This window comes from Sprattus sprattus, assembly GCF_963457725.1.
Source record: "Sprattus sprattus genome assembly, chromosome: 1".
Lineage (NCBI taxonomy): Eukaryota > Metazoa > Chordata > Actinopteri > Clupeiformes > Clupeidae > Sprattus > Sprattus sprattus.
This window is the reverse complement of record NC_137920.1, coordinates 39,979,130-40,001,059: the sequence shown is the minus strand read 5'-3', so window position 1 is coordinate 40,001,059 and position 21,930 is coordinate 39,979,130. Positions and strand designations below refer to the sequence as shown.

At 45.4% G+C, this 21,930-nt stretch overlaps 1 protein-coding gene across 1 annotated transcript in view; it reads right to left on the bottom strand.

Annotated features, from left to right (window-relative positions):
- LOC308380922 (myosin-10-like) overlaps positions 1–21,930 on the bottom strand; it is a 35,356-nt gene that overhangs the window by 2,963 nt on the left and 10,463 nt on the right. The window contains exons 8-36 of the mRNA XM_080858387.1: positions 20,957–21,109; positions 19,253–19,426; positions 18,877–19,050; positions 17,650–17,764; positions 13,126–13,319; positions 12,901–13,022; positions 12,745–12,814; positions 12,413–12,573; positions 11,940–12,048; positions 11,567–11,698; positions 11,144–11,350; positions 10,916–11,053; positions 10,461–10,584; positions 10,179–10,350; positions 7,520–7,732; positions 7,136–7,280; positions 5,492–5,698; positions 5,177–5,281; positions 4,857–5,009; positions 4,389–4,637; positions 3,966–4,178; positions 3,431–3,643; positions 2,415–2,576; positions 2,067–2,195; positions 1,477–1,565; positions 1,247–1,370; positions 658–866; positions 454–562; positions 174–346 (exon numbers count right to left, since the gene is read on the bottom strand). Coding sequence (XP_080714513.1) covers positions 174–346; positions 454–562; positions 658–866; positions 1,247–1,370; positions 1,477–1,565; positions 2,067–2,195; positions 2,415–2,576; positions 3,431–3,643; positions 3,966–4,178; positions 4,389–4,637; positions 4,857–5,009; positions 5,177–5,281; positions 5,492–5,698; positions 7,136–7,280; positions 7,520–7,732; positions 10,179–10,350; positions 10,461–10,584; positions 10,916–11,053; positions 11,144–11,350; positions 11,567–11,698; positions 11,940–12,048; positions 12,413–12,573; positions 12,745–12,814; positions 12,901–13,022; positions 13,126–13,319; positions 17,650–17,764; positions 18,877–19,050; positions 19,253–19,426; positions 20,957–21,109 — 4,538 coding nt within the window. The remainder of the gene's footprint in view (positions 1–173; positions 347–453; positions 563–657; positions 867–1,246; positions 1,371–1,476; positions 1,566–2,066; positions 2,196–2,414; positions 2,577–3,430; positions 3,644–3,965; positions 4,179–4,388; positions 4,638–4,856; positions 5,010–5,176; positions 5,282–5,491; positions 5,699–7,135; positions 7,281–7,519; positions 7,733–10,178; positions 10,351–10,460; positions 10,585–10,915; positions 11,054–11,143; positions 11,351–11,566; positions 11,699–11,939; positions 12,049–12,412; positions 12,574–12,744; positions 12,815–12,900; positions 13,023–13,125; positions 13,320–17,649; positions 17,765–18,876; positions 19,051–19,252; positions 19,427–20,956; positions 21,110–21,930) is intronic.

Here is a 21,930-nt window from a genome sequence, read left to right as displayed (position 1 = left end):
TTAAGAAATATCCATATCACAGAATACAGGATTATTTTAAGAATATATCTGTGGGGAGGGGGTCCTCACAGGATAAACTGAGTGTCTTTGTGTAAGAGCCTGAACATCAAGAGAACAAAATACATTGTTTCTGTGTGTGTGTGTGTGTGTTTGTGTGTGTGTGTTGGCTCTACCTCAGGCGGTTCTTGAGGGAGTTGACCTCACGGCTCAGGCCCTCGCTGGCCTCGGTGGCGTCGTCGAGTTCTCTCTGCAGCTTCCTGCGGGAGGCGTTGGCACGAGTGGCCTCCTCCTCCGCCTCCTCCAGCTGACGCTTCAGCTGCTTCATGCGCGAGTTGGCCTTCTCCAGCTGACACACACACACACACACACACACACACACACACACACACACAGTGAGATTCACACTGCAAACTTGTGTCTTAGCATACAAGTTGTCACTGGTGATGCTCGTACCTGCTCCTTGTACTGGTCGGCATGGCGACGCTCGTCCTCCACCTGCATGAAGACCTCCTTCAGCTTCTTCTCCGTGCGCCGGACAATCTTATTGGCTGCGGCTCTCTCCCTGTGGTAACACATTCAGAGCATCATTGAGCCACCTTTCCCACTCAACAGTGTCCAGGAATGAGACACGCAGACCCAGACGCAGACGCTACTCACTTGGCCTCCTGCTCCAGCTGCTCTTCCAGCTGTGCGATCTTGGCCTCCAGCGCGGTGATGGCGGCCTTGAACTTGGACTTGACGGCGCCCTCCAGCTCGCCCAGCTTGGACTTGAGGTCCTTGTTCTGGCGCTCCAGCTGCTGCCGTGCGTTCTCGCTCTTCTGGGCGGCGCTGCGCTCGGACGCCAGTTCCGTGTTCAGGGTGTCCACCTGCAGAGGGAGACAACACACTGTGTAACCACGGCGTCACACCATAGACGTGTCCACTGCAGGGTGAGACCACAGACTGTAACCCAACCATGACGTCACACCATAGACGTGTCCACTGCATGATGAAGGCTGCCGAGGTCAAGAGGATAGGGCTTGCCCATTTATAAATGTGGTGGGATTTGAGGCCAAATTTCCAGGCGCCTAAATTCATCTGCCCTATCCAACCAAGATGTAGGATGGTCTTCATGAATTTGTTCTATACTAGCGGGAGCACTAAAATGACCTTGAGGTCTTGATTCTCTTGGTACGGATGTAGTTCAGTCCCTTTTTCTCCCCCTGAGCATCCCCCTGAGGGTGTGTGGGTGTGAGCCTGCATCTACCTGCATGGTGGTCTTGCGGAAGCGGTCATTGAGCAGCTCCATGCTGCTCTGCTCCTCTTCTAGTTCCTCCTCCAGCTGGGCGATGCGAGCCTCCAGCCTCCTCTTCTCATCCAGCAAGGCAGACCTGATCACACACACACACACACACACACACACACAAAGGTTAAGCAAAACGCTTAATACAGGCGGTGAATGAACGCCATGATTGTGTGAGGTAGCTGGGCACTCACTTGCCAGCGGCGCTGTTGGAGATCTCGTCCGCCAGCTCGTCCCTCTCCTGCTCGGCGTGGCGGCGACCCCTCTCAGATGCTGCCAGGTCCTGCACACACACGCGGGGTTAAAAAGGTCCCATTGTTCCAACTCTTCATTTCAGAGTGCAGTATACTCATGGATCTGGACTTGATCTGGTATGATCCCAGATCAGTACGATGTGGCAGCCTTAGGCACCAACCCTCCCATACAGGTGCATGGGACATCATAAATGTATCTATGGAGTGTTTAAGTTTTTACATGACCAGACTGGGCGTGTTTCCCAAAGCCTTCTGAACACTATATCATTCGTAAGATGGACCTGCACTTTTCAAGGTGTTTCCCCAGAGCGTCCTTGGCTAAGGTATACCTTCTCTAAGAGATCCTTTCCTACAGTTGGAGCTTTCTTAGTTCAACACACACACTATGTGGTCAAGTGAAGCTGTCTTCTATTCTTATTTGTTTTTATATTCTATTGGCAAGAACAATTAAAGCCTCCCAAACAGAGTTCAGTTTATTTCAGTTCGGTAGCTAAGCGGTATAGCGCCTACCTCTCAGCTGATCCTCTCACCTCTTGAAGCTGGAGAATCTCTGCCTCCAGGCTCTTCAACTTTTTCTCGTTCTCCTTCGACTGGGCGAAGATCTCGTCACGCGACGCCCTCGCCTCTTCCAGCTCCCTCTGGTAGTCCTTCATCTGGGCCTAGGGGAGGAGGAGGAGGAGGAATGGAGTTAGGACCATGCGACAAAGATAACAATCATGTAATATTTATAGGCTGGCATGAACACTAGACATAGAGAGCTATTTTTACATAAAGAACTGTTGATAAAGGTCAATGTCAAAGGTCAATCTGAGAATCACATTCTCTCCACAGAGGTTACTTAACAAATGCAGGAAGGGAACGGTTTCTTGCTTGCATACCTGGAGTTTACGTAGTTGCTTGATGGCCTCGTCTCTGCCCTTGTTGGCTGCCTCTATCTGAGACTCCAGGTCCTTGACGTCCATCTCAAGCTTCTTCCTGGCGGCCACGGCTAGAGCGCGCTGCTTACGCTCGTCCTCCAGCTCAGCCTCCATCTCTCGCACCTGAGGGGGAAGACGTGAGCAGGTGGTGAGGAACCAGGCGTCTCAGGTAACATACTAGTAATCCACTAATACAGACGTTGCTGTTGGATACTGACAAGTCACTTTGTGAGTGAGTCTCGGTGTCCAATACTCATCCATAATTTCCATAATTTTGTAATTTATTCTTACAACATTTATTATCTAATTCACCTCAATGAGAGAAGTGGCTGCTGTTCAAGTTGATATTTGGAAAGACCAACCAATTGCAAACTTCCAATTGCTAATACCTCCACAGTAACTGATGGTACACTGTAAAAACTGCAGAGATAGTGACTTCTAAAAGTTTCTAATTATACTGCTGACGACCTTAAAAATGAGGTGACCGTTTTTTAAAGTGAGTCAGAAAAACCAGGCCATCAAGGTTACATCCTGGTTTCGTTTGACCAAGATAGCTCAAAAGCTCCTTCACAAGAACACAAATAACAGACTAGGCATCTTCTATTTGGGACAGCAAACACTGTGGTGGATGATACACTCTAAGCTGCCACCTAACAATCAGTGTCTTCAAGGCCCTCCTCAAACCATCACAATTAATGAGTAGGAAATCCACAGCAGATTGTAATTGCTGGGTACAGGGCTTCCCCCCTTTGCAAAAGCCAGTATTTCATAAACTTTTTAAGCCTTATTTTAAAACATCCTCAACTATTCAGAGTATTTTAAGACATCCTCAACTATTCAGAACCAGTGCATCATACATTAAACAAATCAACAAATTAAGTGACAAACTTATTTTTTTAACATAAACAACTAAGGTCAAATGATTTAAATACGGATGATGAAAGAATCTAATAAGATGTCAATAATAAGTCCATCACCTGTTTCACCAGCTGCCTCCTCTTCTCCTCGCCCTGTTCGTCTTTGGCCTGCAGGTCCCGGTCGAACTGGGCCTTCTGGGCCTGCATGTTGACCTCCAGACGCAGCTTGGCGTCCTCTGTGGCCTGCAGCTCGTCCTCCAGCTCCTCCAGCTGTGTCCGCATCTCCTCCACCTGCTGCTCCAGGGTCCGTTTAGACTTCTCCAGCTCGTGGACCTAAAACAGAGCCAGTCCAGGGCCAGACTGGTGCTTATTACAGTGAAGACTGAAAGTAGTCTGACAAGCCATTACCTCATTTGGTATATATACATTTACATGATTTGTTCAGTTGATGATTTTACTCTTCGTGCCTGGGAGTAGCACCACAGGTTTAATTGTATTATAACTTCCTTAGGACTGGATAAATATCATGTTCTTGGATTGCCCTACACAACAGAGCTGGACGTCTAGAGTTTGGTGGAGAATTGGTCCTCGCACCCACATCCAACATATACAGAGCGACACCTACGCCAATCTAATGGTGACAGATGAAACTCACGCTCTTGCCCACGTCATCCTTGGAGCTCATCAGGTCCTCCATCTCAGTGCGCAGCTGCTTGTTGAGCCGCTCAAACTCCTCCTTGGCATCCAGGGCCTCCTCCAGTGCGCGGGTCATGGCTAGAGCTTTGGTGTCCTTCTCCCGGGCCTCGGCCTCGGCCCGGTCTCGCTCCTCACCATACCGGGCTGAAATGGTCTTCTCCTCAGCCAGCAGCTACAAAACACAAAGAATACCACACAGGTTCTACATGGCCTTAAGGAATGGCAGGAGGTTCTTTCTGTATCTTTCTGATCATTTATTGCATCCGGTGTCGTTGGCGAGACCTATAGGGTCCTCACTAGAGAAGTTCTTCCATGGGTACAGTTTCATAAATCTGCCCTGAGGACTTTAACCCAACTCTTCTTGACATGTAGTGAACATTACCTGGTCGAACTTCTTCTGCTTTTTCTCCAGGTTTGAGACGATTTGCCTCTGGTGGTCCAGGTCCACCATCAGGTCGTCCAGCTCCTGTTGGAGGCGGTTCTTGGTCTTCTCCATCTTGTCGAAGGCCATGGCCTTCTCCTCCAGCCTCAGCGTGGTGCCCTCCATGTCCTTCTGCAGCCTGCGCTTCACCTCCTCCAGGCACTCCAGCGTGCCCACGTCGTCCTCCAGCTTCTTCCTGGACTCCACCAGCTGAGGGGAGAAGTGGTCCTCATTGCTCATTAATAAATAAAGGTGTGTGTGTGTTTGTGTACATGGGTCATTAGTGTTAATAAATATAGGTGTGTGTGTGTCTGTGTGTGTTTGTGTACATGGGTCATTAGTGTTAATACGTTTAGGCGTGTGTGTCTGTGTGTGTTTGTGTACATGGGTCATTAGTGTTAATAAGTATAGGTGTGTGTGTCTGTGTACCTGGCCCTGCAGGCTGGCCAACTGTTTCTCCAGGTTCTTGCGACTCTCTTCCTCCTCCTCCTGCTGCTCCAGCAGGGTGTTCTTCTCCTCCTCCAGCTGACGGATGCGGGTGCTCATGTTCAGTTTCTGACGCGTCTCCTCCTGGAGCAGCTCCTACACACACACACACACACACACGTGTGTAGTTCTGTAAGTGCTACAGCCATTGTGTATAGTTCCATGACAAACCTGAGATATCTACATGTAATTTGTATAAGGCAGACTGTCAGGAAATCGTTGTAGGCTTCCCCCAGAAGTGTATTTTTCTCTGAAGAGGTTACCTGGGTGTCCTGTAGCTGGCTCTCCAGACTGGCAGAGTCCTTGGCCAGTTTGATTCCTTTCTTCTCTGCATCTTCTAGCAATGTGGAGACATTGTCCAGTTCCGTCTAAAAAGCACACAAACACACATGGCTGCTTTAACAATAACATCTCCACACAGATACATTCACATACATCAAACCCACCCCTAATCCTCTCCGTTTTAATTGTATTGTGTCAAACACAGTCTGGTTCTTACTGAAGCCTCCCCAGTGTTTTGAGTCATGCAAGGTCCAGTATCTCCACCTTGGCCCTCAGCCCTCGTCCATGTGACTGACCTGTAGTTTGTGGGAGCGGTCAGCCAACTCAATCTTGATCCTCTCGCCCTCCGTGGTGCGCCCCATGAACTCCTGCAGCTGCGACTCCAGCTTCTTCCTCTTGTGCTCCGACTCGGCCTTGACCTGCAGCAGCCCCTTCAGGTCGTTGGCCAGCTCCCTGTTGTCGCTCTCCAGCGCTTGCTTGTTCTTCTCCAGGTTGGACTTGAACTAAGGGGCAGGAAAACAGAATCAGAGATGATTAGGAGGATGAAGTGCAGAAGAGCTGGTTCTTCTCCAGGTTGGACTTGAACTAAGGGGCAGGAAAACAGAATCAGAGATGATTAGGAGGATGAAGTGCAGAAGAGCTGGTTCTTCTCCAGGTTGGACTTGAACTAAAGGGCAGGAAAACAGAATCAGAGATGATTAGGAGGATGAAGTGCAGAAGAGCTGGTTCTTCTCCAGGTTGGACTTGAACTAAAGGGCAGGAAAACAGAATCAGAGATGATTAGGAGGATGAAGTGCAGAAGAGGAAGGAGAAGCTAAGTGGGTTACACTAATCCTTTCAATATCAGAGGAGTAATAACACAAGACTAAATGGTGTCTGAGACGATTTGCGTGAGCACTCAGATGTCTACTTAATAGGGGTGGGGGAAAAAAATCGATTATTCGATTTTAATCGATTCTCTCTAAAACGATTCTGTCTCGATTCAGAAAAGTTCATAATCGATTTTGTAATTTAAAAAAAAAAAAAAAAAAAATTTTTTTTTTTTTTTTTTTTTTTTTTTACACATCCATTTTATGTTGAAATGCAAGCTGCATCGATTATTGGATTGTTCATAGAAAGTCAAAATTGTGACAAGGAAAAGCTTTTTCTCTCATAAAAAATAGAGAAGGTAATTCATCTGTTGATTTTCTTTAATTATCAAACACAAAGTAGGAAGTGTAGCAAAGACTCTAAGTAGCAAACTCAAATGTTTTAAAAGTCGAAATGGATTGATAATCGTTTTATCGGTTTAAAATTGATAATCGTTTTTTTTACACATCCATTTCATGTTGAAATGCAATTATCGATTGATTATCGAATATCAATTCGAAACCGATAAAACGATTATCGATGCATTTTGACTATTGAATCATTTGAGTTTGCAACTCAGAGTCTAAATTGAAGAAAATCAACAGATGAATTACCTTCGCTATTTGCTTTATAAGAGTAAAAGCTTTTAATGGTCACAATTTTGACTTTCTATGAGCAATGCAATAGTCGATGCAGCTTGCATTTCAACATAAAATGGATGTGTAAAAAAAAAAAAAAAAAAAAAAAAAAAAATTTAAATTACAAAATCGATTTTAAATCGATAATCGATAATCGATTTTAAATCGAATCGTTGACCTCTGAATCGATTTCGAATCGAATCGTGAGGTGCCAAGAGATTCCCACCCCTACTACTTAAAGTGGCATTATGTGTTGAAGTAAGCACATTTCAAGAGGTTTCGCCGCTAGCATCTCGTTAGTAATTCCTCCATAATGCCACTTTAAGTAACGTTAGGATTTGTACTAGCTATGTGCGTGACATTACTAAGCAAGCAGGAGGGTACATCTGGAATAATGACATTTCTCAGATTATCGCAGCATAGACAGGCTATCTGCCTGGAGAGCAAACTCACCCGTTTGGCCTGTTCCAGCTGCTCCGACAGCTCCTCCAGGGCGGTGCCGTGCCTCTGCCTCATCTCCAGGATCTGGGCCTCGTGGTTCTTGGACTCCTCGTCGATGGCCTTCTTCAGCTCTGTTACCTCCTGCTCACGCTTGGTCCTGTGCAGACAGACACCCAATCTTTAGAAACTACATACATGCGCCATATGTGTTAAGAAACAATAAAGAAAGAAATATTACAATGAAACCACTCTTGTCCAAACTGTGCCTCAAATTCCGGTTTGAGACTCAGCTGTCACGTCAGGGCTCAAGTCTATACTATTAACCGATTGTATTGCAAAGGTGCATATGTCTGTTATTATAGTCCGTGCCAATAAAGCCTGTTCATGTGAGGTTACCTGAGTTCCTGTTGCGCAGCCGTGGTGTCCAGCGTGTCCTCCAGCTCGGTCTTGAGGGCCTCCAGCTCCTCGCTCAGGTCCCTCTTGTGTTTCTCAGCCTTGTTGCGGGACACGCGCTCCGACTCCAGGTCCTCCTGCAGCTCGGACAGCTGAGCCTGCAGCTCCCGCACCTGCTTCAGAGCGTTGTTCTTGTGGGCTATCTCCTCATCGGTCCTGCATCACACACACACACACACACACACACACACACAAACATTCACAGGTTTCCATTATGTTGATTCCATTATACTGATGTACAGGTAGGCTGTAAGGCTTATTAAAGAAAAAGGCACCTATGATTTACTTATGGTATGATAATGCAACTGAATAAGTACTATCTCATTGAGAGTGAACATTTTGAACAGCTATTATGTAATAAGAATATACTGCTGACAGATAGCCAATGTGCTTACTGCATTTCATATCAAGTCCTACCATCTCATTGTACCGTGCTTCTAATGTTTGTTTTATTTCATGTAAACACTCCTGCATAACATAACTAACTATACATAAAAAATAACAGGCATTGTTATGTCTGTGATGGAAAGGACTTCACTATCTACGAAAGCACTGGAAGGGACACTCCCTTGTTCTAACACAGAGTAAAAACTCTTATGACCACTGGGGGGCAGTATTTCACACATCACCCGTGAGACTGACGTATGAAGTCATATTGTGTATTGTGTGAAGTTCAATGGTAAAACCATAATGAGATTGAATCATAGTTGTTGCAGCTTATAAAGACTGGAGGCCTGCCTGCATTCCATCCAAATTCCTCTGTGCTTAGTCCTCTAGGTAAACAATACCCAAGAGGCCACACAGAATTCCTGACTGTTAAACCATTGGAAGACTTTATTTTAATCATTCCCAATGTATTATATGTATAAAATGATACATTAAGACTAATTAAATTCATTACAAATATAATTATATTATATACAGGTCATATACAGGTCTATACCTAACTACTTAATTCAGATTTGTTTATTTTTTATTGGTGATCATTGGAAAATAATTATGGCATTTAACTTCATAAGAACACTGTATTTTCAGGGTACAGGAAAGGTAACTGTTGACTCTCAGCTATAGTGGTACAGTGGATCTCTCCCTGGCTATAGTGCAGTGAGGTGACTCTCAGCTGCAGTGGTACAGTGGATCTCTCCCTGGCTATAGTGCAGTGAGGTGACTCTCAGCTGCAGTGATACAGTGGATCTCCCCCTGGCTATAGTGCAGTGAGGTGACTCTCAGCTGCAGTGGTGCTGTGGATCTCTCCCTGGCTATAATGCCGTAAGGTGACTCTCAGCTGCAGTGGTACAGTGGATCTCCCCCTGGCTATAGTGCAGTGAGGTGACTCTCAGCTGCAGTGGTACAGTGGATCTCTCCCTGGCTATAATGCCGTAAGGTGACTCTCAGCTGCAGTGGTGCTGTGGATCTCTCCCTGGCTATAGTGCAGTGAGGTGACTCTCAGCTGCAGTGGTACAGTGGATCTCTCCCTGGCTATAATGCCGTGAGGTGACTCTCAGCTGCAGTGGTGCTGTGGATCTCTCCCTGGCTATAGTGCAGTGAGGTGACTCTCAGCTGCAGTGGTACAGTGGATCTCCCCCTGGCTATAGTGCAGTGAGGTGACTCTCAGCTGCAGTGGTGCTGTGGATCTCTCCCTGGCTATAATGCCGTAAGGTGACTCTCAGCTGCAGTGGTACAGTGGATCTCCCCCTGGCTATAGTGCAGTGAGGTGACTCTCAGCTGCAGTGGTGCTGTGGATCTCTCCCTGGCTATAATGCCGTGAGGTGACTCTCAGCTGCAGTGGTGCTGTGGATCTCTCCCTGGCTATAGTGCAGTGAGGTGACTCTCAGCTGCAGTGGTACAGTGGATCTCTCCCTGGCTATAGTGCAGTGAGGTGACTCTCAGCTGCAGTGGTACAGTGGATCTCTCCCTGGTTATAATGCCGTGAGGTGACTCTCAGCTGCAGTGGTGCTGTGGATCTCTCCCTGGCTATAGTGCAGTGAGGTGACTCTCAGCTGCAGTGGTACAGTGGATCTCCCCCTGGCTATAGTGCAGTGAGGTGACTCTCAGCTGCAGTGGTGCTGTGGATCTCTCCCTGGCTATAATGCCGTGAGGTGACTCTCAGCTGCAGTGGTGCAGTGGATCTCTCCCTGGCTATAGTGCAGTGAGGTGACTCTCAGCTGCAGTGGTACAGTGGATCTCTCCCTGGCTATAGTGCAGTGAGGTGACTCTCAGCTGCAGTGATACAGTGGATCTCCCCCTGGCTATAGTGCAGTGAGGTGACTCTCAGCTGCAGTGGTGCAGTGGATCTCTCCCTGGCTATAGTGCAGTGAGGTGACTCTCAGCTGCAGTGGTACAGTGGATCTCTCCCTGGCTATAGTGCAGTGAGGTGACTCTCAGCTGCAGTGATACAGTGGATCTCCCCCTGGCTATAGTGCCGTGAGGTGACTCTCAGCTGCAGTGGTGCAGTGGATCTCTCCCTGGCTATAGTGCAGTGAGGTGACTCTCAGCTGCAGTGGTACAGTGGATCTCTCCCTGGCTGTGGTGCCGTTAGGAGACTCTGAGCTGCAGTGGTACAGTGGATCTCTCCCTGGCTGTGGTGCAGTGAGGAGCTCACCTGGCCAGTGCTGCCTGAAGCTCCTCCTCCTTCTTGGCCAGCTGGACCTTAAGCTCTTCAATCTGTGCCTGCAGCTCGGCGATCTGATCCTGCAGGTCTGTGGTCTCGCTGTCCAGTTTCCGCTTGGCCTTCTCCAGCTCCTGCCTGGTCTTCTCCTCCTTCTTCAGACGCTCTGAGGATCACACACACCCCGTTAGAACATCTCATTCAATATCCCCTACAAGATCTCTGCATCTCTTTTAGGTTTTTCTATAGGTCACAAAAACTATTGGACTCCCTCACCTTCCAGGTCCACCATCATCATCTCTTGCTTGTTCTTCAGCTTGCCGAGGCTCTTGGCCTTCTCCTCTTCCTCAGCCAGCTGGGAGGTCATCTCACCCACACGATCCTCCAGCAGTTTTTTCTCCTGAACAGTGAGTGAGGGAGTAGAAAGGGCTTTAAGCTAAACGTCTGTAGTGACTTAACATTAGAGTAGAAATGCTGTAATGGGGGGGGGGGCACTGTACAGCTGAGAGTAGAAATGCTGCAATAAGCCCCCCATTTACAGGCTACAATGCACAGACACAGGTGCACGATTCCGGCCTGCTGTCGTTTCCTGATCCTCTCCCCACCACTTCACTTCTCCTCACTTCCTGTCCAAAATGCTTCACTGTCCTATCTAAATAAAGGCTAAAAAATCCCATAAATAAAAATGGGTTTAAAAAAAAAATGCTGTATGATGTCATCCCTGAGGTCACCTTGAGGAACTTGGAATTCTGGTCCTCCAGCTGCAGAATGTCCTCGTCCATCTTTTTGATCTTGGCCTCGGCCGTCACCTTCTCCAGCTGAAGCTTCTGCCTGGCTGCTTCCTCCTCATCCAGCTGTTCCTCCAGGTCCTACCACAACACACACAGGTCAAATGTTCATACTTCTCCCATTCATAGTCTGCTGATCTACAGTCCACTAGTGCAAACTTATGCCCCAACCTGGATGTGAGACTGCATCTTCTTCTTCTCATTCGTGAGGGTCTGGTTGCGCTCTTCCTCCTCCTCCACCCGGGACTCTAGATCGTGCAGAATCTCCTCCAGCTCCTGCTTCTTGGCAACGAGACGGGCACGGATCTCTTCGGCCTCCGCAAACAGCTCCGTCTCTGCCTGCAACTGTTCTGCCAGGATGTTCTTCTCCTCCAAAAGCTGAAGAGACCAAAATAAATAAATGAATAAATGAATGAATGAATTAATGAATGAATGAAAAAGTTAAACAGACCCAAATTTCAACATCAACCCCACCTCAGAGGTACATTATCAAGATTGAGACCTTTGCCACTTGCTACTTCAACAGGTGTCATCTGCTACGGTCAACTATCAAGAACAGAATCTGTGGGATAGCTGAACTGATGATGTTCTGACCTGCGTGTGTTTCCTCTCCATCTCCACCAGCTCCGTCTCCACTTTGCTCTGGCGCTCCTTCACCTTGACGAGCTCCTCGTCTTTGGCCTGCATCTCCTCCTCCTGCCTGGTCACCTGCAGCAGGGGCTTCACCTGCAGCACACAGGGCAAGATGGGTTACTCTTGATCAAACACACACACACACACACACACACACGCACACACACCACGCGCACGCACGCACACACACACACACACACACACACACACACAAACACACACACACACACACACACACACACGCACACACACCACGTGCACACACACACACACGCACACACACACACACACACACACACACACACACACACACACATTTAGCAAGAGGACCCACCTTGGTAAAGAGTCTCCACCATTGCCAGTGGCGCAGTTTCAGGTATGCGGCACAGTTCCTCTGAAGAACCTTTAGGGCACTGAGCTGCTGTTGTTTTTTGGCAAAGGCCCTAGAGACAAACAGAGATGTTTAGTAAAACTGCCAGACATAACTGTATTTACAAGTATCTATTGTCACGTAAGTGTAACAACTACAGACTTGTACTAGGAAACGAATCCATTTCATTCAATACAACTTGGAAGGTTTATCAGTGGTCATGGACTTGTGGAAGGCAAAGTAAATCTATTTTGAAATGCTACCACTGCTGCATGGTTAGGGTCTGGAGATGGAACACACAGACTAGGCACACATACCCCTTAGACCCAAACCCCCCAAAAAGCATAAAGCAGCTCTACACAGGTGCACAAGGGTTCCTGACTGAACTTTGCTGTTCCTTATGTTATGACACAGCTTGTATGAGAGCCAAACCTCACCTGCGTGCGATATAACCTCTGCAAACGGCCTGGAAGTAGATAATGATGTCGGTGATCTTCAAATCCCTCTCCTCCTCAAGGTGGGCCAGAACCCCAGTCCTGAAGAAGATCTTGCTCTGACCAATCCGGAACAAGTTAGGGTCTAGCTCCAAAGCTCGGATCTGTGGATTGGTGAGAAAAATTGAGGATTGAACATCATCCAAGAGAGACAGACAGACCTTCTTTCAAATACCAGTCAATGTACCAGGATATACCATCCTGTAGTGTGTACTGTATACCTTATTGTAATACCATCTAAATGAATGTACAGCAAGAACAAAAAGAAGGTTTACCATTCTCTCACAAGCCTGTTTTCCATCCATAAAGCCCTTGGGAATGGCATTGGGTGTGAGGATCTCATATCTGTATGCATAGAAGAGAAACAAATGGTCAAGATTTCTTGGTAGTTTCAGCTTCTCTATATTATTATTCTCAAGAAGCTCTTGTACCTCTGTCTAAACTCCTGGAAGACGATGCGATTGGGGAAACCCTGTCTGCAAATGCGGATGCCCTCCAGGACACCGTTGCACCTCAGCTGATCCAGGACAAGATGGGGGTCGAGCTTCCCCGCCTAGCGGTGAGTGGGAATTTGGGAAATGGAAGTAGCAGGTTAAGTGCTATCAAATTGATAAAACTCGATCAGTGGAGAAATAGTGTGTGTTTTGTGCACTTACTCTCTTTTCATGGTTGGGAATGATACACCGGACAAAGTTGGGGTTTGTGTTCCTTAGCGTGGCCATGAGTTTGGTGAGGGACTCCTTATAGAGCTGACCCACAGTGCGGAACATGCCCTTCTTTGTCTTATATGTGGCACCGAACGTTGTCTCATTCATGCCAGCCACCTGGTCCAGGCCCACAATACGGTCCACTACAGCGATACAGAAGGATGAGAAAGAGGGATAACAGACAGATAGAAGCTGTTAGTAACAAGGACACAGGGTCATTCATGCAGAGATTGCCTCTCAGTGCAGATCTAGGGCAAGTTCTGCCTTATGGGCCCAAAGAGTACGGAGTAAATGACTATATATGGAACACCTATTCCTGGATCTGCACTTGATGGCTTTGTTTTCCCTCAGAGTGCTTGAACATGGCAGGCTGTGGAAGCCAGTGGGGGGGCCAAGTCTGGATGGAAGGATGGAATCTAGGATGCAATTCCTACTGGATGACTAACTCTGCCCTTAACAAATGATCTGGGATCTGTTGTCATCAACCCCTTTTCCATCCTGCTTTATAATGAGCAAACCAGTCACAGGGATCCTGTTTCAGTTGTTAAGGGCACACACACACTGATGAAATGCCAAGACAAGCCAAGTGGGGGCTTGAGGATGGAACATGACCTGGGTATGGACTAGATCTAGGAAGCTAGGTAAGCTTATGGAGTATATGAGGTGGAAACACTAAATCTGCAGTCATCAAATTATTTTTTTGTGATACTTCGACTCCTAATTAGACACTGACTAGGAAAGGGTCTTTGCTGCCAGTTTCTATTTGATTTATAGACACAATATGAATCTGCAGCTTAGCAGCTCTAACTCATGAGATTCTTAAAAGGAAAAGGCCAATAAAAGGAATTACAATATCGATCTACTGTTACAGACATTACCATTGATTTGTGCAGTTCTGATTCTTCCAAAGCTTTAAGTAATACGTCTCAGCTTTCCTTTCAGCAAATCTTGGCATATCAAAATAATTGCATCTGTGATTGTCACTACTGTTCATTATCATGTTATTAGTGCTGCTCCAATTCAATTTAGCTTTAAAATAATGTTTTATGAAAGTAGATTTTAAAACAGTTGTAAGATGAACAGAAAAGCAGATTTGATAAAGTCTACAGAGTGTTGTCCCCAGTTTTGGTCAGAGCTGTTTTTAGCTGTGTTTAGATTTATTTTCAAGTGATTTGACAGATGGGGTGGTGTGCAAGTCACTGGATGGATTTAACAGACAGACATTGGCTGAATAATACAAGATGTCAAGTGTTCAGTCAAACTACGAGTTCATCAGTCTGTGCTGGACTATCCTGGCAAGGGCAAGGATACGAAATTTAAGAGGGGTTAACATGGAACATTATTGGATCATTTTCACCCCTTTATAAGAGATTATTTTGTATGCACTAAATACTACATTCACACAGTAGATTAGAATGATGACCCAGAATCTACCTGAGCAAGTCCCAGTGAACTAAAAAGACAAGTGTTCTAAAATTAGGTTGTAAGAATTTGAAACCGTTGTCTTCCATGTTCTTCTCCAATGAATAGTTCAAGTTCACTTGAAATGACTGGCCTTGGGTTGTCAAAATCTGAAGACAATAGTTCTGTGTATCTTGTGAGGAAAAAACAAGCAGTAAACTAGTGATATGAATAAAATGTAAATACATATACAAGTACAATCAGGATCCCACTATCATAACATTATTTCTGTACCACAGTTCATTCCACCAAGCTGAACCTCTTCAGCACTGGCTGTCTGGTATATCTAACGTTCTTCTCTGATGAATAAAACAAGATAAAAGAAATTGGTTTAGTGATTTGCAGCCTGACCTCCCCTGCCCCTGTGGAGACGCTTTTGGTATACTGGTGCTGACTGGAGGGTCTGAGGGTCATTTAGATTCCGACGGAACAAGCTGCTTATTGTTCCGCCTCGAGCGCGAGACACTATGGAATTCTTTCTCCCTTCACTCTAAGTGGTCTCTCTCATGCTGGCGGTGCAGAATGCCGTCTGATATTTAGCGTAAACAGGCTGCTGTGTAAGCAAGGCATGGATAGGAAATGCCTACATCCAGAGGCCACCTCCAAGTCAAAGCAGCCATGGCGGTAGCAGTCTTCAGACATCAACAGCTCAGTTCATGTCTGGGCCGTGAACTGAAGGGTTTTGATGTTTTGTTTGTTTTGGTTATACCATGACAAGTATTTATCTATACAAAACCCAAACCACAGTGATGTGTTATGTTTCAATAGCAGCTTTGATGAATGAGTGACTTTTGCTCTCTCATAGAAAACAACAAAATGTTTTTTCTTTTTTTCCACCCAGGAGAATTGCTGAAAGGTGCAGGCCTCAGCTTTCTCTAGACAGAGAAGGACATGGGACATGGGACATGCAGGCCTAGAAGCAGAGGGGGCGTCTGAGGGGACACAATGCGCTGGTAAACAGACACCTACAGCAGACTCCACATTCACCTGGAGACTCATCAAGGCTAGAGACATCATAGAATGACGCTCTTTGTATATTCTGAATCTCTATGGTTGAGAAACAGAGGGGAGCAGGGGGAACAAATTGAAAAAGAACATACAAAAAAATATCACAATAGATAAGCACATACACAACGTAAGGCAGTGGTTAGTATGATGCTTAAGTCAACAATGGCACATCACCTACATGTTAACTTGTTGACATTGTGGCAATACTTTATAATAAACAATGTATCATGAGCTTTTTAATCCTCAGCAGAGAATACATTTAAGTTTCATATATAAAGTACGATAGCTCTTTTTCTGTTACATGTGCCAGCTCTCAATAGAGAATACTCAGCTCTGTATTCCTTGGCAATCAGCTTCTCTAAGCCACCATTTCCACACTGAGGCTACTTTTCTCAAGCTACTTCCTCAATTCATACCAACTGAATGAAATGACCATCTTCCGGGTGGTCAACTGTTTAAAACACAGAGCTGGGATTCACAGAAGCGGGAAGGGGACTTTCATTATTCCTAATAATTCCAATCTCTGAGGGGAAGCGTCTCAGTCAATTGAGCCATTGACATGTGCAGACATTGACATACAGATATAACTGACATGGCAGACAGTGTATGTGGGCAGTAGGGATGCAACGGTACAGTGTGGCCACGGTTCGGTTTGTATCACGGTTTTTGGGCCACGGTTACGGTTCGGTTTCGATATATCAATATTATCCTGCCGCTAAAACGCATTAGGTTATATTTGTCTTTTCTATTTCAAGTCAACAAGGTGCTTCTACTCACACTTGCAGAGACAATGCAAGATGCAATTAAATGTAAAAAGGGCACATATTAAGTAAAATCACAAAATGTATTTTAAACAAGGAACACTATTCTGGCCTTCTGTCAAAAACAGGCAATAATAAATATAGCAAAGTGCAGTATACTGTAAAGTAATGTGAAATGTAAACATTGACATTATTCAATAAACTCAAACAACAAACATTGTCATTCACACACTTAAACCCTAGAAAATACTTAACTGTTATAAATACACCCTTAAAGAACAACAGAACAAACCTTCTCTCTCCTAGTCACTTCGTACAGTTCTGGAATTATTTTGCTGCTGAAATGCGTGCGGGAGGGGATATTAAAACGAGGATCAATGTCAATGGTCTTTATCATGTGACGGAATCCCCTGCCTAAAACTACTGAATAGGGCTGCATGTCTTTCCCTATGAAGACGTCCATTGAGTTGGTTATTGCCTTGTGTTTTTCGGAATTATAAGCATATTGTTGCTGAAATGCTGCAGCAATGGATGGTTGTGTTTTCGGCGACAAACCGTGCTGCTCCACTTAGAGTTACAGCCGGGTGATGACGGGGCAAGTGGCTCAACATGTTGGATGTACCTGTGGAGTAGGCGATCGTAGGAAAGCAATGCTTGCACACCGTGCTTTGCTTGCTGACGATCTTTTTCCCTTTGTCATCATACTCCACACTGAACCCAAAATGTTCCCATACAGCTGATTTGTAAGATGACGGTGCCTCTTCAAATTTTCTTTTCTCCGTTTCTTGCTGACTCGCCATGATCGTGCTGCAACAGGGAAAGTTTTGTTTCTCCTCACATCGTCACATGGATCTCCAGCGTCTGCATTCAGAGCGCTGATTGGCTCTTGGGAAAGTCAGTACAATTCTGATTGGTTGTTGCATGGTTGTGGAGCGCAGAACTCATCCCCTGGGTCCCAAGCAGTCATGCTATCGCCCAATACATGCGTGCATTCATTATAGGCACATATTAAATTAAATGTTTAATGTCACCCATACCGTAATATCGCGGTTCACCTGGGTCAACCGAACCGAACAGGGCGAACCGAACGGTTCGCTAAAATACCGAAAACCGTTGCATCCCTAGTGGGCAGACAACAGCCTCTTTCTTCATCAGGGAGGGAGGGAGGGAGGGAGGCCTAATGGTTCACATGTCCGTGAGTGCAGGGGTGGGGCTGGGGTTGTGGCACAGCGTGAGGACCTACCATCTTTCCACAGCTCAGCCACAAACTTGTCCGTGGACTGGTGCAGCAGTGTGGCCACGTTGTCATTCAGAGGGTCCATGTTCTTCATCAGCCACTCATCAGCCTTATAGTCCACCTGGGAGATAGGAGAGAAATGTGGCTCGTGAGAAAGACCGCTCTGACTGACCAGTTGTGATCACAATGTTCTGAAAACAATTTGGAAAGTAGAAACGGTTGGCTCCTGCCAAAATAAATCCATTGATTGATGATTTGACTCCAATCATAAAAAAAGAGGAGGACAATTTGGAATAACTACCTGCTTTAAAAACAGTTTGGGTGATATTTCACAAATCTCATTATTCCCAATCACTGAAAAGGAAGAGGTCCACAGAAAAGCAAAACTAGATGTGGACTATGAACTTGTGTCATGAAACCAAGATAAAAAAAAAGAGAGACCTGATATAATTCATAATAAAAAGATGTAATATATTACTTAACATGTTCTCTCTAATTTATCATTTATTGAAACAGCTCAGTGGGAGGTCCACGAAAAGCCAAACTAGGCCTGGACTGAATGAGAGATCGTGTCCAAATTTGTTAGAAACAGGCCGACACGGTCTTCTCGGTCCTCACCCAATACAAGACCTCCCAATGGCTGGAAGTCAAAAGTCTCTTTTATGTGATATCGTGTTTCTATAGAGTGACTGATCAGGGCCAGATGTGAGCCCTGGTGACCATGATCAACAGCTCGATGTCTGGTGTTGCGTAAGGGGACTCCTTTCATACTCCCCTCAGATGAACCACAAACATAGGACAACATTCCAACATTTTTTGGATTAAAGATTTGGCTTTGAAACATTCCACAGCAAACTAGACATTGTAGAACATTGTGTCAGATAGGTGGTGCGTTCACTACAAAAGATGAGTTGTTACACAGAAAACTCATAGGTCATTACACAGAGACGTCCTTTAACTTAAATAAAATAATTAATGTTAGAGATTCCTCAGGCCATCATGAACCAAAATCTCTCTTCTGATGGGTTGCTTCTATACCACCTGTTGGGCTGCTCTCAAGAAAGAGGGCTTAAAAATACACCACAGAATGGTTTTATTTTGTGTATGGATGTTGAGGGGACATTGCAGGAAAACCAGGCGGAAACTTCTCCAAGAGATATTGCTCCCGGTATCGCTGCAATATCTATCTAAACATGCCAAGTGTGTCTGAGCAGAGGTGTGGTTGGTGCATACCCGGCCTGCGTAGTGGATGATGGAGAAGTCTGCCTTGTCCTTGAGCTGTTTGGGCTTCTGGAACTTGGTGTGGGTGCCCTGCTCCTGCATCAGCTTGTCCACAAACGTTTTGTCTGTGGCTTTGGGGAACCAACACTCCTCGTCTAGCAGGGCCAGTACGCCAGGGGGGTTTGCCTGCAGAAGAGGTTTGGTTTAGAGCCATGGACTGGAGTGATGGGCTCAGCCAGAACCAGTTTTTAAGAGTATTGAGATAGTCTATTCATGCGAATCGTGATCATCAGTTCATGCTTGTGAATAGAGGGAAACTTCAAGACTTATGTTTTCTTGTACTTGTACTTCTTGTTAATGACTTAATGACTTAATCACAGTCACTTACAGGCCTTTCAATTAGGTCAATGCAAGGTTGCAGGTCCAGGCCGAAATCGATGAAGCTCCACTCGATGCCCTCCCTCTGGTACTCCTCCTGCTCCAGGATGAACATGGTGTGGTTGAACAGCTGCTGCAGCTTCTCATTGGTGTAGTTGATGCAGAGCTGCTCGAAGGAGTTCAACTGTAAGAGAGGAGACCAAAGTGAAAAGACAGACAGACAAAGGGTAAGACTTGCACAGACACACAGTGGTGATCCAGATGATTCTGTGATAAGCCATGCAGCTTTTACTCAAATAATGCAGTTATTATTATAATTTTTGTATTAACCGCCTCTTCAGAATGTTCCAAAAAGTTCCGTCAATTTGAACGGGCCACCCCGGAAGTTCCCAGGTCTGTAATTTCTTTATAATGACCGCTGCGAAACATTTATGACCACTGTCATTGGCAATGGGTTTTGTGCTTCTAATTCACACCTTGCATTTCATTCACGGTCATTTAGCATAACGAAAAGTCATTGTAACATGAAGTCAGCAAGAGATGGGTTGCTAAGCAACACCTGAAACTTTAAAGTTCTATTTGCTTGATGAACAATTTTTTCTTAGCGGAAATCACGAAATGGCAACAAAATCATTAGAGGTCTTCTAGCGTTTTGGCAATAACCGTATAATAAGCGGGATAATGTACTGTATGGTCCGGCAGTCATTAGCGTAACATAAATCCCTTCAGGACGAAACAAGACCTGTGCGTCCCGTCTGGATATATTTTTCGATAATGAATATATACATTATCCCTGGAATAAGACTTCATTTATCACTCTAGGAATTTATTTTGCAACAGAACTAGACTGCACACTGTTCCATTAGAACGGATAGTAACTCTTCCCAGATCACCCAGTATGCTCCCACACATACTTACACACATTCTTAAAATTAAAATAAGCAAAAGCCTATTTATATGTAAAATGAAATACTGGCAGTAATCTCTTAGCAATTTCCTGAAAGTTTCTAATCAATGATAAAATGCGAATGAAACAGAATACTGTGCAAGCACCACACTAGGAACAGATGTTTACAACTGTACTTCCTCAACATTTTCTCAAGTCAGAGGCAATTTCCCTTCACATATGACTGAAGCTGATTACGCCTAATTTGTTTTCATTACTTGATTCCTGCCTACTTTGATTTGCTTTTTTTGTTCTCTGGCTCTGGGAATGTAAACAACCACAGCAGGCCAGACTTCACCCCCAAAGGCGGCCAGGGGGCCTGCAAGAAACATCTGTGCCACTGCGGGCTGCAGACCACAAGAAGGAAGCGGGTTTCCCCCACCGGAACTATTTTTCATTAGTTGCCCAATGTCAGTACATCTGAAGTGGCTGTTCAGGTGTTGAGAATGCAACAACAAAGCACATTTGAAGACTTCAAAATGGGAGTTTGTCAGAGACCTGATCCGTGTCTCAGAAGGCAGATCCGATCCCACTTCAGCATTAACCTGACTGCTCTATCTGCTCAGACACTCAAAGGTGACCACATTCCTTAAACTCCATGCCAGCTTTCTGTGGCAACTACCTTGGTCTCAATCAGGCCCAGTGAAACCCTGAGCATATTTATTTAGATGTTGAGGCAAAAATCAATACTGCACTCACAAGTGCATCAAAAGCACTTGGCAACAGGATAGTAACAGCATAATAGTGTCTTAACATGACATGGCAAACCTGGAAAATCTCAAAGCCGGCAATGTCCAGGATGCCGATGAAAGAGGCTCCCTGGCGTTTTGTCCTATCCAGGGCTTTGTTGATGCGGTGCACGAGCCAGCGGAACAACCTCTCATATGTGGCTTTGGCAAGGGCCTCCACAGCAAAGTCTGCCTGTGTAGCACACACACACACACACACACACACACACATTAAGTAATTAATTAACAGATTTGTCAGAGCAAAAGTGAGGACATGATAAAAGAGTGGATAGCAAACAGAGATGACTTTCACCATGATTACAAAATCTGCAAAAATGTTGATTCACGAGACTTATCCCAACTTGTCAAAACTAATGTGTGCTGCTCAGTGGACACTTACATGGACTCACAAAGTGTGTGTAGTAAACTTGTTTATTTGCAATATAGTGGATGAAGACATATCTTCAGGTAACAGGTAATGTTAGCCTGACAGAATGCACCTCAAATCATAGATAAGACATTCCGTCACTCTGCTAGTGAACCCTAGTAGTGTGCTTACTCAACAGAGACTACTGCTACGCATAACTGACTGTTTTGATTGGCTATAGCTAAGCTGAGTAGAAGGGCGACACTCATCTATAGTTGTCATGATAGAGCACACTTCTCAAAAAAAATCCAAAACAAAAATCTAAAATGTAAAATCTCTTCTGCAACGCCCCTCATTTTGCGTTCAAGGCAACCACCTATGCCACGGACTGCACAGTGTCAAATGTGAACAGGTCAGAACAGAAAGTGCACACATGACTCCCTGGAGCAAAAAACCTCTCTTAAAAACCCAAGATGTTTGACAGCTCAGCTATGTGTGAAGGAGAGAGAAGGAAAGAGTTGACAGATGGGCCTGGAGCGGTCAAAGCCATAAGGACCGGTTCAGTTCTGCTTCATTACGCTACAGTCATTTGTGAACTCTGAACTCTGATCAGGATCACTGAGAGGTTTTAAACTTAAACTATGGAA